The sequence below is a fragment of the Chanodichthys erythropterus genome, chromosome 2, assembly GCF_024489055.1.
Source record: "Chanodichthys erythropterus isolate Z2021 chromosome 2, ASM2448905v1, whole genome shotgun sequence".
Classification (NCBI taxonomy): domain Eukaryota; kingdom Metazoa; phylum Chordata; class Actinopteri; order Cypriniformes; family Xenocyprididae; genus Chanodichthys; species Chanodichthys erythropterus.
Window position 1 is genome coordinate 24,886,152 of NC_090222.1, and position 16,455 is coordinate 24,902,606.

General features: G+C 37.6%; 2 protein-coding genes across 2 annotated transcripts; one reads left to right on the forward strand and one right to left on the reverse strand.

The window, feature by feature from the left end:
• Positions 1 to 4,995: 4,995 nt before the first annotated feature.
• On the reverse strand, positions 4,996 to 9,482 carry cnr2 (cannabinoid receptor 2). The gene is made up of 3 exons (XM_067405965.1): positions 9,162 to 9,482; positions 7,867 to 7,962; positions 4,996 to 6,916 (listed from the first exon to the last, which is right to left on the reverse strand). Exons 2-3 carry the CDS (start codon positions 7,940 to 7,942, stop codon positions 5,841 to 5,843), a joined length of 1,152 nt encoding a protein of 383 aa, XP_067262066.1. The 5' UTR covers positions 7,943 to 7,962; positions 9,162 to 9,482; the 3' UTR covers positions 4,996 to 5,840.
• A 2,512-nt stretch (positions 9,483 to 11,994) lies between these two features.
• On the forward strand, positions 11,995 to 15,858 carry pnrc2 (proline-rich nuclear receptor coactivator 2). Its single transcript, XM_067405980.1, has 3 exons — positions 11,995 to 12,168; positions 12,701 to 12,918; positions 13,107 to 15,858. The coding sequence occupies exon 3, from the start codon at positions 13,128 to 13,130 to the stop codon at positions 13,593 to 13,595; it is 468 nt and encodes a 155-aa protein (XP_067262081.1). The 5' UTR covers positions 11,995 to 12,168; positions 12,701 to 12,918; positions 13,107 to 13,127; the 3' UTR covers positions 13,596 to 15,858.
• Positions 15,859 to 16,455: the final 597 nt, after the last annotated feature.

Genomic DNA, 16,455 nt, shown 5'->3' on the forward strand with positions numbered 1-16,455 from the left:
CCATTTTAAATGAGCATTGGCCCACAGGACACAATGACACTTCTGGACCATGTTCACATATGGCTTCCTTTTTGCATGATAAAGTTTTAGTTGGCATCTGCAGATGGCATGGCGGATTGTGTTTACCGACAGTGGTTTCTGGAAGTATTCCTGGGCCCGTTTAGTAATGTCATTGACACAATCATGCCGATGAGTGATGCAGTGTAATCTGAGGGCCCGAAGACCTCGGGCATCCAATAAAGGTCTTCGGCATTGACCCTTACGCACAGAGATTTCTCCAGTTTCTCTGAATCTTTTGATGATGTTATGCACTGTAGATGATGAGATTTGCAAAGCCTTTGCAATTTGACGTTGAGGAAAATTGTTTTTAAAGTATTCCACAATCTTTTTACACACTCTTTCACATATTTGAAGCCTCTGCCCATCTTTACTTCTGAGAGACTCTGCTTCTCTAAGACATCCCTTTTTATAGATAATCATGTTACAGACCAGGGGCTGTATGTATAAAGCCGCTCAGAGTAAAATTTTAGTCTTAAGTGTGTCAAAATTCTAAGAATTTTGCTCTTATTCCTACACTTAAGAATAAGTATGATTCATAATGGTTCCTAAGTGTCAAGACTAGGTCTTAGCTCCTAAATTATTTAGGAGAGCTGGAGAGGTCTCCTAGCCTAGTTAGGAGTAGCAAGATGGCAGCAAAGAAGAGGAGACACACGCTTTCTAATGAAGATATGATGTATTGGAGTTATAAGATGACATGGTGTTGATAAAATACTATAAACTTGATTGATAATTCATTTTGTAACTGACCTAATAAGAAATAACCATAAAGTAATAACTTTAAATAAAGGTAATACATTTAAGAAATATTACTTAAACAATAACTAATACATTTAATGTATTTTGAATAAACGTTTTATATCTTTCAATGTAATAACTTCTCCCACTCTACAAATCAATGCTCTGACTGTAGAAATGAAATAGTAATTACCTTTTTTGGTAACTGGAAAAATGCAGCAGTGCACGGGTGATGACTTGAGCCCATCAGTCCACAGTAAGCAGACTCATAAATAGTACTATTGCTAAACTTACCACATCAAACATAGTGGCCAAAATTGATGTGCAAAGGTTTTTTGTTTGTTTTTTAAATGACCCTACAATTTTGCTAAAACTATCATAATATGAGGAAAATAATTTTATTTTTATGTTTATATTATTTAAATGTTTTAAAATTTGAGGGAAGAATAAATCACTAAACTAAACAAAGGTATTTATCTGACAAAATTTTTGGCAAAAAAAAAGGGAAACTACAGCTACAGGTTTCAGAAAAAACAAAAAAGCTCAGAAAAAGCATACATTGACTACAACATAATCAGTTTTTCATATTTCATTGGTCCTCTTGTTTATGCATGTATTCATAATTTCTTTGTATGTGTCACAGTCACCAGCTCAGTCACCTTCTCCCCACTACAACTCCCAGCATTCCTCCTGTTCTACACCTGCACTCATTCATCAATCACCGGCACCTGTAAACCATCACTCTCGTTAACTCTCATCAGCACTCTCTATATAAGCAGTCACCATCATCACCACAGTTGTCTGGTCTTGTCCATGACAAGCTCCAACTGATCAATCTGCCACATTACCTGTCAGTCCCACTACAGAAATATAGATCTAACTGCACTTCCAATGCAAATGGTCACAGTGTCACCAGTTTCAGTTATGGCAGTGAGGAATATGGATTTGGCTGGCTGTGATCTGACTGAATATCTCATAAGGATCCTGATGGAAAGAGGCCTCAGATACACCAATATATCGTCAGTTCCGGTGAGAAAAAGTCGCCAGTGTCATCCCATCATGGCTACCAATCCAGTATTCCGTACTAAGATGGCCGCCAGTTCAGAGTCCCATCCTAAGATGGCTGCCGCCACGCCTGAGCCCTCAGTCAAGTATGGTTATAAATATCTTTCTCGTCCAGGATCCAGTCCTTGTCCCACAGTCCAGAGGCGTCTCCCGTCCTCGTCCCGAGTCCAGAGATGGATTTTACTCATGAGTCTGCTCCAGTTCCTGTGTTCGCTTTTAACCCAGTGGACATTAGTTTCTGTAATGGCACTAGCAATTGTGTGTGTTTGGGCCACACACAATGGCTCTAGTCCCTGAATCCGTTCCAGTGACGGCTCCGGCCCCGGACCAGCGTCCAGTGACGGCTCCGGCCCCGGACCAGCACTGCCATGGTGCCCTCAACTGCCAGCTCTGCCCTGGCTACCTGAGGCCATATTCACAAAACATTTTCTTACCACTAAATAGTTCTCCTAAATAGCAGTAAAAGTTCTTAGCGAAGAGTTTTCTCTTAACCTATTCGCAAAGCTGCTGAGACAAACTTTTACTAAGGAATTGACCGAAGTCTTAAACTAAGAGTAAGGGCGGGGTTGACCTCGTTGCTATGGAATAAACACACAGTGATTGGCTGATGGGGGAGGAGTCAGTGATTTAATCATAGAAATATTGTAGAATGAGGTGTCATGTTTCCACATTAAAATAAAGGTTTTAAAATCCAGTGTTGCCTATTCAAATATTTTTTTTTAATAAAAATGTTGCCATAAAGTTTTAATGTAGGTTAAGTGTCACTAATTAAAATAGTATATACAGTTAATTGTGGACTGCCTCTTGGATGTTTTTATCTCAAGGAAATGCAGAATTCAAATGACAAATTCTGTTTTATAAACAAAGTTTGGGAGAAACACATTCAAACAGTCTTTTTAATCATCTTGAGAGGAGGAATATATACACACAGATGAGAGCTGACTCGCCTATAGTTACTTCGACAGTTTTCTGCATCCCTCTGCCAACCTGCTCCTCACTCTCGGCTGGGGATATGAGGAGAACTCTGGGTTTGGGCTAAATTCCTTGGACAGCATGCCAAATACTCTCTCTCTCTCTGTCTCTGTCTCTGTCTCTCTCTCTCTATATATATATATTTTTTTTTTTTTACTCCATTCAATCATTTGTAACTGTGAAATCATGAAAACCATTGCCTCAGGTAATCAGACAATATTTATTTATTTGTTAAAGGTTTTTTTTTGGTGTCTCATTGTAGATTCAAATCTATAAATCAAAATGTATTGCATTTATGAAGAAAAGGTTCAGCACCCAAGGCTCTATCGCTATTGCCTCAGTGTAAAGTGTCTTTGGGTGGATTAGGACTTTTTGTGATTTGCTCTTAGTGATTTAGGAGTCCTCTTGACTACTCCTAGCATTTCACAGATTTAGGAGCTAGTTTTAGCGCTAAAATGCTTTGTGAAATACTCTTAAAGCAAACATTTAGGACTCCTAAAATTAGGATTGACATGCCCATTATTTTTAAGAGTTTCTCCTAAATCAGCAAGTTAGGAGCTACTTTTAGCCTTAAGATGTTTTGTGAATGCGGCCCCTGAACCGCCAGCTCTGCCCTGGCTACCATCCTGGAGACGACCTACCCTTCTCACCCTGATCACCCGTCATGATTCCAGGACGCCCTCCCTCCCCGACTAACCATATACGGCGCGGGGACACGCCTTACAGGAGGGAGGAGTACTGTCACAGTAACCAGCTCAGTCACCTTCTCCGCACTACAACTCCCAGCCTTCCTCCTGTTCTACACCTGCACTCACTCAATCACCGGCACCTGCAAACCATCACCCTCATTAACACTCTTCAGCACTCCATTCTCACCACAGTTGTCTGGTCTCGTCCATAACAAGCTCCACGACCCAGCCAGTTATGCTCACCAGAGATGCCTACTTGCTACTTACCTGTGACCTGTCTTCTGACTGTTACCATCCACCTGTCTTCTGACTGCTACCATCCACCTGTCTTTATCCGTCATCCAGTCTGGCTCACCTGCAAAAGAGACATTACCATTCAGCAAGTGACCATTCAATGTGCTTTAGGCACAATACTCACCATACTTCACCTCTATCCAGATCTGTGCCTCTGAATCTAAATAAAGACTGTGTTTGTGTTTGTGTTACTTACCTGTCTGTTCCCTTGTCTAACACAACAGTGTGATAGCCTGGCCAAAAATCATTTGAAATTTCATCATCACACATGAAACAATTGACTCCAAGCACAGCTTAGCTTATGTTTATATCTTTTAACACATTTTTAAAAATATTTGAATTAAGGTTGAAGACGTCAATTTTCAGATGGCTGGACATCACATTTGGCCACTACCCTATGGCACTTTCCAACTGACCATCAAACCATGTGGCAAACCTTAATAGTGGGCTTCCCTGGAGATGTTGGAGCCATTGATGGAACTCATGACACATCATTGTTCCAATTGTAAATGGGGAGACGTATATCAATAGAAAAATATTTCACACCCTCAATTTATGATAATTTTGCACAATGCAAAGCTATTTTAAATGTAAATAAATAGCTATTTTAAATAAATTTAAACATTAAAACATTTCAGTGTCTTTTTAAATAATTTTTCTTAATATAATAACATGAAATTATTGGTGGTGTGCTGCTGTGACTTCACTCTTACAGACTCACTATTGGCTGATTCAGAGGTTGAGGGTGGCCATTTTGAGTTGACATCATTGTAGTCCTTAGTTCACAACACTTAAGAATCAGACTTAGACTTTACTAAAAGTTGCTTTTAGCTTCTTTATAAAAAATCTCCTAATCTTAGAAATGTCTTACTTTTTACTAAGAATTTTACACTTTTGACACTTAAGTCAAAACTGAAGTCTATTCTTAAGAGCATTTCTGAAAAGTTTTATGCATACGGGCCTGATAACAATGAACTTAATTAGTTGCTAGATGTTCTCCCAGCTGAATATTTTCAAAATGTCTTGCTTTTTCAGCCATTTGTAGCCCCCGTGCCAACTTTTTTGAGACCTGTAGCAGGCATCAAATTTGAAATGAGCTCATTTAGTGGATAAAAGTGTAAAATTTCTCAGTTTAAACATTTATGTTATCTATGTTCTATTGTGAATAAATTATTGGCTCATGTGATTTGAATGTCTTTTAGTTTTCATCAAGGTGTTTGATATTAAAAAAAACAATGTATGAGTAAATTAATTGGTCAGATTGTAAAGTGTAAGTATGGTTTCTTAAACAATGTAACAGTAATTTATAGTTATGGCATACAGTATTTTATCTCACTTTAATAATAATAATAATAATAATGCAGAAGACCTTATGTTCAAACAGAAGTTAATATAAGATTACACTAATTACATTGCATTTTGCTTTATTAACAGACTCTTTTTTAACAAAGCAACATACAATATGCTTATTGTATCATAACAATTACTCTTCGTGATATAGTAAGACATACAGCCAAGAAATGTGATGAAGGCAGAGATGAAGTGTGTATTACAGAATGTACTACAAAGCATAATGTACAATCTATCCAAAGCGGAGGTGATGTTTTTGCCAGCAGTCATCAAAAATGCTAAAGGTATTTTGTTTCACAGTGTAATCTATATATATTTTGGCATCGTTTATGCTTGGGTCAAAATGTAGCTGTTGAGTCAGCTGTTCTGAGTGTGTTTAGTAGATCATTTCACTCCTGAAGAAAATGGTTTAGAGAAACAGCATTATACATCAAAAGCTGATCACAAATTACTATACACACTGACCTATTGTATGTTCCCTTAATTTATAAACATGTTAAAGTTCTTATTAGAATTCATTTCATGTTTTCATATTTCCCACACTTAACTCTGTCATTTATTTGATAACCTACAAATTCGTATCTCAAGCAATGTAATGGCAAGGCATAATAAAGTATACATTTCAGCAAAATGGATGAAAATGATGACCAAAATATTTTCCAAATAAATAAGATTTCATAACATTTGTATGCTGTTTTGCTGGTTGTCTACACTCTCAGAAATAGTATCTGGATTACTATCACTTACTGTCTGATCCTTTTTCTTTTTGCCAGAATTATTGTCATTTCTTTGGCAATAAGTTTTTCCCAAAGTATGTTCCCTGCATGTCTTACATCTGAACAGTGCTAACAGTTCTCCCCTCAGCTCTCGGCAGCGTAGGGCGTATAGGAGCGGGTTTACACATGAGTTCACCAGGCAGAGCGTGCTACAGAAAGCGAATATTCGCTGTTGTATTTTCTCAAGGGTCACCATGACATCCAGCATCATAATGGACAGGACAGGCAACCAACAAACCGCGAGGATCAGGAGGATCAGACTGAAGGTACGTGCAAGATGAATGTCTATTCGCATTCGAGTCTGTCCTTTTATGCTCGGCCTCCCCAACTTTGGTACACCCATTGCTGCTTCATGCCGGTTTGCTTTCCACAGGATGAGGGCATAAGCCACTGTGATAAGGAAGAGCACCACAAGTTGCAGGCCCATCCAGAATGCCAGGTAGTAATGATCCACAAAGGGGAAAAGACGGGAACATGGAGGATCCAACCTGGTTTTGCACCTCCAACCCATCAGAGGAAGGAGCGAAATTATAATTGTTACACACCATAAAAATACTATAGCCAGCTTGGCCCTAGTGCGTGTCAATAGCACCTTGTAATTGGAAGCCTGGTAGAAGCAGAGATAACGGTCCAGAGCTGTCAGCAATAGACTTCCCACAGAGCCTGTGAAGGCCATTGTGACGCCACCCAGCTTGAACAGATAGATATTAGCGATGTCGCCTTTACTATAAAGATGGAAATCTACAAAACTTATGGTGAAGAAACAGCTGGCCAAAGTGTCGGCCAAAGCCAAGCTGCTGATAAACAGGTATGATGGCCGTCTGCGCAGATTGGTGGAGCTTAGAATGACCACCAGGACCAAAATGTTCTCCAGGAAAGTCACGGGACCAGCTAGAAAGCAAATTGAGCCAATAGCGTTCTTCTCTGGTTTGCTCAGGACCATGTAGCATTGTAGGTTGTTGCACAAGTTTGAATCTGCAATAGTTCAGGATCAAAATTATTCAAAACATTTGCTTTTGATTAATATTTAAAATATTTTAAACCAATGTTTTAATTAGGAATATTTTTAAATACCGTTCAAGTGTTTGGGTTCAGTAAGATTTTTTTAATGTTTGATCTCTTATGCTCACCAAGGCTGTTTATTTTGATCAAATATACTGTAAAAACAGTAATACTGAGAAATATCATTACAAATTAAAATAACAACTTTCTATATATCAATATATTTTAAGATGTAATTTATTTCTGTGATGGTGAAGCTTATTTTTTTTTTACTCAAGTCTCAAGTGTCGCATACTCCTTTCGTTCTTTGGCGAAGAAACATTATTATCAGTGTTGAGAACAGTTGTGCTGCTTAAAAGAACAGTTCACCCAAAAATGAAAATTCTGTCATTATTTACTCACCCTCAAGATGTTCCAAACAAACCTGTATGAATTTCTTTCTTCTGCTGAACACAAAAGAAGATATTTTTAACAATGTCAGTAATCAAACAGTTGATTGGCCCCATTGACTTCTATAGTATTTTTCCCCCATACTATGGAAGTAAATGGAGTCCATCAACTGTTTGGTTACCCATAATCATCAAAATGACTTTTTTTTTTTTTTGTGTGTGTGTGTTCGGCAGAAGAAAGAAATTCATACAGGTTTGGAACAACTTGAGGGAGTAAATGATGACAAAATCCATTATTTGGGTGAACTATCTTGTGGAAGCCATGATGTTTCAGAATTTATTTGAAATAGAATTGTTTTTGTAAAAATGTAAAAGTCTTTATATTCATCCTTGCTGAATAAAAGTAAACTAATTTCTTTTAAAAGCAACATTTTACTGACCTCAAACTTTTGAAAGGTAGTGTTAAATTAAGAAAATGCATAAAAGTTCACAACTCAGAACAACATGTCATGATCACAGATGGAGAAACTATACCTGTGGTTGAAATGTTTGGTGTACTTTCTGTTGAATAAGATAAAACTTCTTGATCTGGTTCCAGTCCGCTCCCCATTTCCCCAGGGAAGAAATTATCTATTAAAAATAAATGATGAAAAATGATTTTGGAGTTTGACATGATTAGGAGGGATAAAACACTCATTTAAAGTCAAACATGTCTCCAAGCAACATTTCTTATTAGGCTAATGCATTCTATAAATAAAATGACATTATTCAGGCTGCATGGCTTAGATTTGTAAGAGAAGTAATGTTATCTTTAATGTGAAAAAATCAGCTTGTCCTACAGGTCTATTCTAGTCATTTTGTGAATATAAAACCACTCACTGTCAGTGACCTAAAGCTGTTCAATAGATTAGAGACATATTGCCCTCTGCTGGCCAAAAGACCATACAGGATTATTACAAGAGAAGGATGGACAAATGAAACAAAACTATGAGTGTTATTGTTTGATTCACATGTTAATGAACCATATAACAATTAATTTTTTCTAGTATCCACTAGAAAAAGGAATAGCATTGCATGCAAAGTCCAGAAAGCAGACACATGCTCTTGGTTTAACTATAAAATGAAGACTAATCTGTTTAGTTATGTAAATAGGCTGCTCTCTATGAAGAGATTATTTTCCCTCCTTCCACAATCACCTTATTGATCCTTTCCTTACAAGAGGCAGTAATATCTTTTCCTTGATATCTTTTTCAGTAATATATTTTCCTTAATATCCTCCCACATATTCATCCCAAGGCGCATTAGCTCCATTCCATCCCTTTGTCTCAGTGTTCTTAAAATTTCTGGAAATGCTGTAACATTTTCAGTTAAAGCCTCTTCTCATGTTAGCTCTAATAGAAGGCTTCCCTGAGTCTTTGTTTCTTTCTCATTTAGGCTACTTAAATATTTTTATGAGTTTTTCCTATAGCCAGTTTCACCTTTGGTGGCTCACCGATGGTTAAAAGAAAGTTTTCCTTTATCCTCTTTAGTTTTGCTTTAGAACCATGTGTAATGTAAAAAGCCCTATAGTTATAAAAGACAAAGGACTGTACAAATCACCCTTATGAAAGACAGTTATCTGATAACTTAAACACACTGTTGGAGTCACAAACTTCCTCAGGTTACACACTCTCACACAAGTGAAACGTAAGAAGATCTTACATACATTTATTTACATGTCTTACAAACAAGGACAAAAATTTCTTTCCTTATTTCACCCATTAGAGTTGTTTCAGTTCACACAGGATTTTGGCATAGCCTACACACTGATCAAATGAATAGGTTCTTACCGTTGTGTTTTGCTGTCGGTAGGGTATTGAATCCGGTATTTCACAAATCTGATCTTTCTGCAGTTTGCCTCTGATTACAACACGAGAGCATATGCCACACCCCCAATGAGAGAAAGAGGGAACTAAAAATGTCAGTATCATTCAGAATGATCATTTTCAGTATTCCTTCCAGACAGCTGTTATGAACTGTGATGTATTCATCATATATGAGCAGAGATGCAGGTTTCAGAGATTAAGATGACCAGGAAACATTGCTGAGCAAAAAACAAAAAACAAACAAAAAAACAAGCAACTGAAAGAACCAAAGCTGTTACTCTCTAAAGGTAATATACAAAGTACCCAAAGAGGAAGCTTTTTGTGTCTCATCACCACAAGATGAAAATCGTGTAATTAATGCTGAAACATTTCTTTTTTACCAGAGCTTCCTCATGTTGTTGCTGACCTATTTCACAATAATATAAAATTCTATTTACTCATATCTTGGAGAACAGATGGAGCAGAAAAAAAACTTACCTCTCACTGCAACAGTCCCAATTTTTATACATTTCCATCCCTTTAACTGCTTATTCTGAAAGGCTATAGAAGCACATTTTGTGAGGAACAACAACGCAAAAAAGTTTTTGAGTGTTTCTCATTTAAAGCATTTAAAGTGATAAATACATTTATTATTAATGAATAAAGGAAGAACTACGTTGATGTTTATCCACGGGTTATGCAATCCAATATCCATAACCAAAGAAAAAAATAAATATTTGCCTGTGATACCTTTAAAATGATATTTTCACTCAGTAAAATATAATACTTAGGCCTGTGTAAATATTGTGTAGCGTTATTTTTAATCAGCAGGTGGCGCTTGTGAATCTTTTTTGTACTTACCTCATGTAATGTCTGGGGTCAAATTGACAGCAAAGCAACTCTAACATCTCTGAAAAATATGCTAATTGTGTTTATTAGAAAAAATCATATCTATCTATCTATCTATCTATCTATCTATCTATCTATCTATCTATCTATCTATCTATCTATCTATCTATCTATCTATCTATCTATCTGTCTGTCTGTCTTCTACTTATCTACCTATCTATGGTACATCTATGATATAGGTACATACTAGGTACATACTAGGTACAAATATACTTTCCATGCATCATAAAAGTATTTTTTGTTTGTTTATTTGTTTGTTTCTTGTGTATATCTGTTTCTCCCCAAATTTGGTCATTTGACCTCTTCTCAAATCGTGTGTGACAGACAAGAGCCTCCCACCCGACCTACTTTCCAAACATAGGGCACAAACTTAGGCCAAGCCCACAGGAAAGCTGTACACCAAGGTTGCATCCAGTGGGTGTGCACTTCCGTCACCAAATACGGATTTTGATCACACAGGCAAACAAGTTCTGCATTATGCAACAGGTTTGCTTGAGGGATGAGCAGTATTATTCTACAGATGAGGGAATTTTTGTTAGGCTACATATTCATATTTATACTTTTTTGTTGACACTGACTGTCAGTTTTGTTTAGCTGAATACTTGTGTATCACACTGAGCTTTTTAGATACACATTTCAACAGCAGGAAAAAGTTTACTTGGGAAAAGTCAATACTGTAGCACACAGAAAAAGAATATAGTACATTTATTTTTGTAGCATTATGTTACATGTGAACATAGATATTTATGGAATGTCTGACCGATTTTAGCTAACACGATGAAAGGATGTTTAGAAGTTGTGAAGATGACAATTTTACCTAGAATCAACAGTTTTTAGTTATTGTGCAAATTGTAGACAATTGAATAAGCGTAGTTTCAATCCGAGCTGTTTTGATGAAACATCAAGTTACTTCCTGACAATAAGGCTAGAAATAGGACAACAGAGAAGGTCTAATTTTGACCTAAATTAAATGTTTATATGTTTATTATATTGTTAACTTCTAACAGCTGTTGAACTTAAAACATTCTCAGAGTTATAGCGCCATAAACAACCTGAGTAGACATTTTGGTTCAAGAACACCAAATGGCCCATATGCCTCCTCTACTTCCATTCATTGATTTATGAAGATACTACACCCCCAAAATAACACCTTTGTCTGTAGCTTTTCAAACACTCTCCCTTCTATTGTCATTGGCAGTAGACACCACTTCACAGGTTTTTACCTACCTGTTGTCACATGCCAGCAGGTGGTCGTGTGTGATATTTCTTGGAGGATGTCATCATGTTTCTTCTTGGTTTTAAAGACAAAGTGTTTCCTGTATCTCACTCACACCTTTCCTATGATCATGGTAATGTCTGCTCAGTGTCTACTGAGCAGTGTCTACAGTGTCTAGACATCTACTTCAAAATTAGATGTGGGCCTACTCAAAATTTAGGCCTATTCTTGTCTTATATGATCATTTGCACATTAAGTGACTGAAAGTTATGTATTTTAGCTTGTGTTTAGCTCAATTTTCCTAAAAATAAACCTCTTCTATAAGGAAATTGGATATCTAAAGATTCAAAACATCGTTTCATTGTTCACAGAATTTTACATAAAGCATATACACTTCTACGTGTTGTGCCCTTTATGTGCTTTTCGATGATATGGACATACATTAGTAGGTTTAAGTGTTTGTATTTTTTGTTTAACCCAACCGGAAGAAAACCATGTGACGTTTTTTACGGCTTCGAGCTATTACAGTAACGCGGAAAAACCAAAATTCCCCACAAACATGCATAATACTCAGTGACGCAGGATGGATGGCAACAGGCGTGTTCATCGCTCCTATTGGTCACACGTCGACAGTGCTGCTCCCTGATTGGCCAGAGCAACACACGCCTGAACTACTTATGCTTTGTTGAGGATCCATTTTGTTGTTAGACGGAGACAAACTGGAGGAGAATAATACCATTCCGCTGTTGCCTCGGATTTGTATGAAGATTCACATATCGGGATATATTTTCTCCATTAATAGCTACAGCTAACACACTAGACCAAGGGAAGACGAAGGGCTTTTTCCATCAAAGCCTGAGGAAGTCGGTAAGTTGTTTTTTTACTGAGTTAAAAACATAGGGAGTCGTCGATGGTATTGACGCCATGTTGCGTTCGAGAGTCTTTTGTTTTGGTACGGTGCCAGAAAACATGACCTAATACCCTTATTTTTTAACATTTAAACCACAAGTATTTTGTAAAAACATTGTAGTATTTATTTGCAACTTCGAAATGACCGAAAATATGTACTTTTTCGTCGATAGCCACCATTATTTTTGCGAGAAGACAACATGATAGTGGAAGATCTGGTGTTGTTTATGTAACACCACATCTGCAAAATATTCCATATTTCAATTAACGTTAGGTCATATTTTTAAATGACAAATTATATGCAGGATTGTCTAATGTCTGACCTCAACTTAATTTTAGACCGTTTATTTACACTTGCACACAAACAAATGGTTTAGTTACATATTTGATATTCGTGAAAAGATGAATGTTGGTAGATATCGTCTAAATTGAACGTATGTTGTGAAGTTTGTCGTACTTGAGATTAAACAAATGATGTTTCTTTTGTTAGATTCACGGCTTCTAGAGCACCGTGCGCCGAGGTGAATTCATGTTCAACTCGGTTACACGACAAAACAACGCTCATTGGCACATGAAAACCTCAGATCTTGCTGGACTTAGATGTGCAGCGAGAAGTAGATCAACTACTTCGAGGACCTGGAGCCCGATTGGTGAAGAGAAATTAAAAAGTGAAAAGAACCACGCACTCAACTTTTTTACAACAGAGAGGTAAGTAGAGGAAGCGAGTGGGGGATGGGCGGGGACGCGTTGGCTGTCTCGCGCTGCACGTAGCCCTTTGTTATTGCCAGCCTGCATCAATGGACGTTTATCATTAACCAGTTTGCAAATTTTAACATAGTACTTAAGATGTGCATTTATTTCCCTTTGATTAAACACTGTTTTATCTTCGTCTTTAGGTGACATCCAGTCAAAGCAGTATGGGAGGTGGTGAGAGATACAACATTCCAGATCGCCCAGCACCCAAGAAGAGCCACCAAATTGTCAGGGGCAAGCAGAGAAGTCGAGACCAGAATGGAGTGGTGCATTCCGCCTCCTCGGGAGCCTTAGGGGTGCCCCATCACCACAGCCATCGCAGGGGTGAGAAGGGCACCAGCTATTCTTGGTCTCCTGAGGCGCGGCAGGCCGCGTCTGTAGACAAGAAGAATGCCTCAGTTCGTTTTGCCACACCATATGATCAGAATTGGGAGGGTACCATGTCCCATCTGAACAAACTTTTGTCAGCTCAGTGTGGTCAGAACTATGCTGGAGCCAAGTTTAGTGAGCCCCCATCCCCGAGTGTTCTACCCAAGCCCCCGAGCCACTGGGTTTCTCTTCCCATGGGTGCTTGCGATCATCGTGAGATGATGACCTTTCAGTTAAAGAGCCTTCTGAAGGTTCAGGCATAACAAGGTCTCACTGCTGCTCTCTTAAGCCAACATATGAATGAAGGCTCCGCTTTGGCTTTTTGCCCTCCCCTTGAATGCTTCAGCTGCGTAATATATTTTACAGCTATTTTTAGATTTGCGTCTTAATAAGGTGACGACCATTTGGCAGGAAGATGTTTCTCCTAAATGTCCTTCACCTAACTTTTTTAAAAGATAACCGCTCCACTAGTTATTACGTCATTGAGGCCTTAAGGGGTGGTCGAGAACTCTTAGCGGAGCTGTATGCCATGACAAATGATGAACTGGATGTCCTCCTTAATAACTCATTGCTCTGTTATGCTCCTGTTTTGTTTTGTTCTTTTTTTGATGGCTGTTTGTGACAGTGTTTTTTCTTCTCAACCAGGCCTAGGAGTAGATGTCAAGACAACTCAAACCATTTTCTTTCTAATATTTCGCATTCTGTTTTTCGCTTGCTGAGGTTTGATGCACACTCTCGGCTTGAGTTTTAATCATGCAGGGAGTGGCGGAAACCTCTTGGTGCTAAGCACAGCAGCATTTGTAGCATAATAGCGCATACTGCATCTCCAGGTATATCTTTTTATTTTGCTTTTTGGGAAGTAAAAGCCACTTGACTTTGTTCTGCAGGGATAACTAAGCGAACAGAATATGGAGGGGGGGGCCAAGCTTAAGTGAAAAGGTCATATAACTAACCTCAAGCTTAATGAGGTGGCACAATGGACCTTGTGCTTTCAACACCTGTACTTTTTTTTTTTTTTAACGGCGCTGTGCGCATTGCACTATAGGTGTTGAAATTCGTTAAGGTTCACAAGCTCTATTGCAGCGTTAAACTTTTACTTTTTGCATCCCTTATGTTATAGCTTAGAAAACTTAAGTGTGATTTTTAATGTCTACCAAAGCTACATAATCAGCAATTTTCTGTTGGAATCCCCGTTTGCTTAACCAGATCTGGTTACAAGTGCCATAAATCATTGGGTAAGGCATTATCGTATATCAAGGTTTTGGTTGACAAATCATTTTTTGGAATTCATTTTTTTTTTTAACTTTGCTGTACTTTTAGAACGATCGCAGAGCAAATATGCGGAGGATGGTTATGACACGATGCCACAGGATGGATGTTTTCTCTGGTCTTGTCTCATAGCCTTGTTTGCTCTGGGATGCGTTTTGATATTATAAGCATTATGTTATGAAATGTGTGTATTATGGCACGGGGGAACTGAGAAGTAGGGCGCAAGTCCAGTGTGGACATGTTTACATTGTTTTAAAAGAGGCAGGTTGCCGGCATTTTACACACACACTGCCCTTTCTCACTTGTTGTTATTCTTGCACTGCTGTTCATTTGTGTTCAAAAGTTTCAGACAATGTTGCTCTTTCAACTGTGGATATGTGATGAAGCACCCCTTCCCACTTAGTTATGTATGTGGTGGAAACTACCTCTCTTGCAGAACGTGATATTAATAGCTATCTTAAAGATGACAAAACAAAGCTGATGAGTTTGGATCTGTGTAATGGAGCCATGTAAATAATGAAATGTATAAAATGTTGTAGCATATTGTACATTTGTGCAGGAATGTTTGAAACCTGCAGATAAAGTATTTTTAGTAATAACACTGAATGTAAAAGTCACGCTAAGGACGTGGCTTGTTTTCAAATGCTGAAGAATATTTTGTTAAGAAAAAAAAGAAAATTTTGCCTATAGTGCGTCAACCCCTGCACTGTGCGGTTTGTTGCCAGTGATCTTGCACATATTTTTTTGTATAATGCACCATGTAGGGGCACAACGAGCTTTAAGTGCAAGTAAAAAAAATGGAAAAAATGTTTTGAAATTGAAAGGGACTTTTATACATTTTGTTTGAGTTGCCTATGCAAATAGAAAATTTATTTTAAATATTTTGCTTGTTTATAACAATTCATTATTTTGCCCTTTATCCAGAGTATCCATAAAGCAGTGTTGCATTTGCATCAAGTCATTGGTCTTTCCTCCGCGGGCCAATGTTTGAAGCCAATGATGCTGCGATTTACCTCCAGAAACACCAGGTTACATTTTAACCTTTTAAAGTAAAAAGTAAATTATTTTAATAGAATGTGTAAAAGTCCTTTTCCTAAATTTAGCTATCCTGAACAATTGGCTTTGAATTTATCCCAACCATGTAAGTGTCACTTGAACTTGAAACTGAAAGCCCTTTTGGTAAGAATTGGTATATACTAAAAAGATTGTTTAATTTGGTTGTCTAAAAAAAAAATAAAATCCCTTCCCTTCCCCCCAGTATTGTCTTTGTGTGTTATGTTGTTGCTCTTTAAATCTGTTGTAGAGGTTGCATACAAAAAACAAAATGGCTGTTACCTGCTGTGACTATTTGGCGTAGTTTTGCCTTTTTTTTTTCTCTCTCTTTTTTTTTCTGCATTTAATGAAACTATTCACCTAAAACCTACTGAGAACAATATAATTAGTTCCACATTAAGGAACACAAGTAGATATTTTAGTTTTAGTGATGTACAAATACTTGTTCTTGCTTATGTTAAACACTGCTTCCAATTCGAGCAGGAAGGCACGTAGGACAACTGACACTGTATTGGACTTCGGCCCAGTTTCGAAGTCATTTACTCGGTGTGGCCCATGAAACTGATTATCCCTTTGGACAAGAACTCGCTATCTGCTCAGTGCTCACGTAGACAGCAGTACCCACTGGGAACGATTTATAACGTTGGTTTATCTTTACCACGTTTCATTAACAGAACGATATTAAGAACTGTAGATGGTGTTCGTTCAGTCAGTTCAAATTATTGGGACATTTTTGAAAATGTCTCAACCTTTTTGATGTTTTTTTTTTTTTTTATTGTGTAGGCTAATGATTACACTATA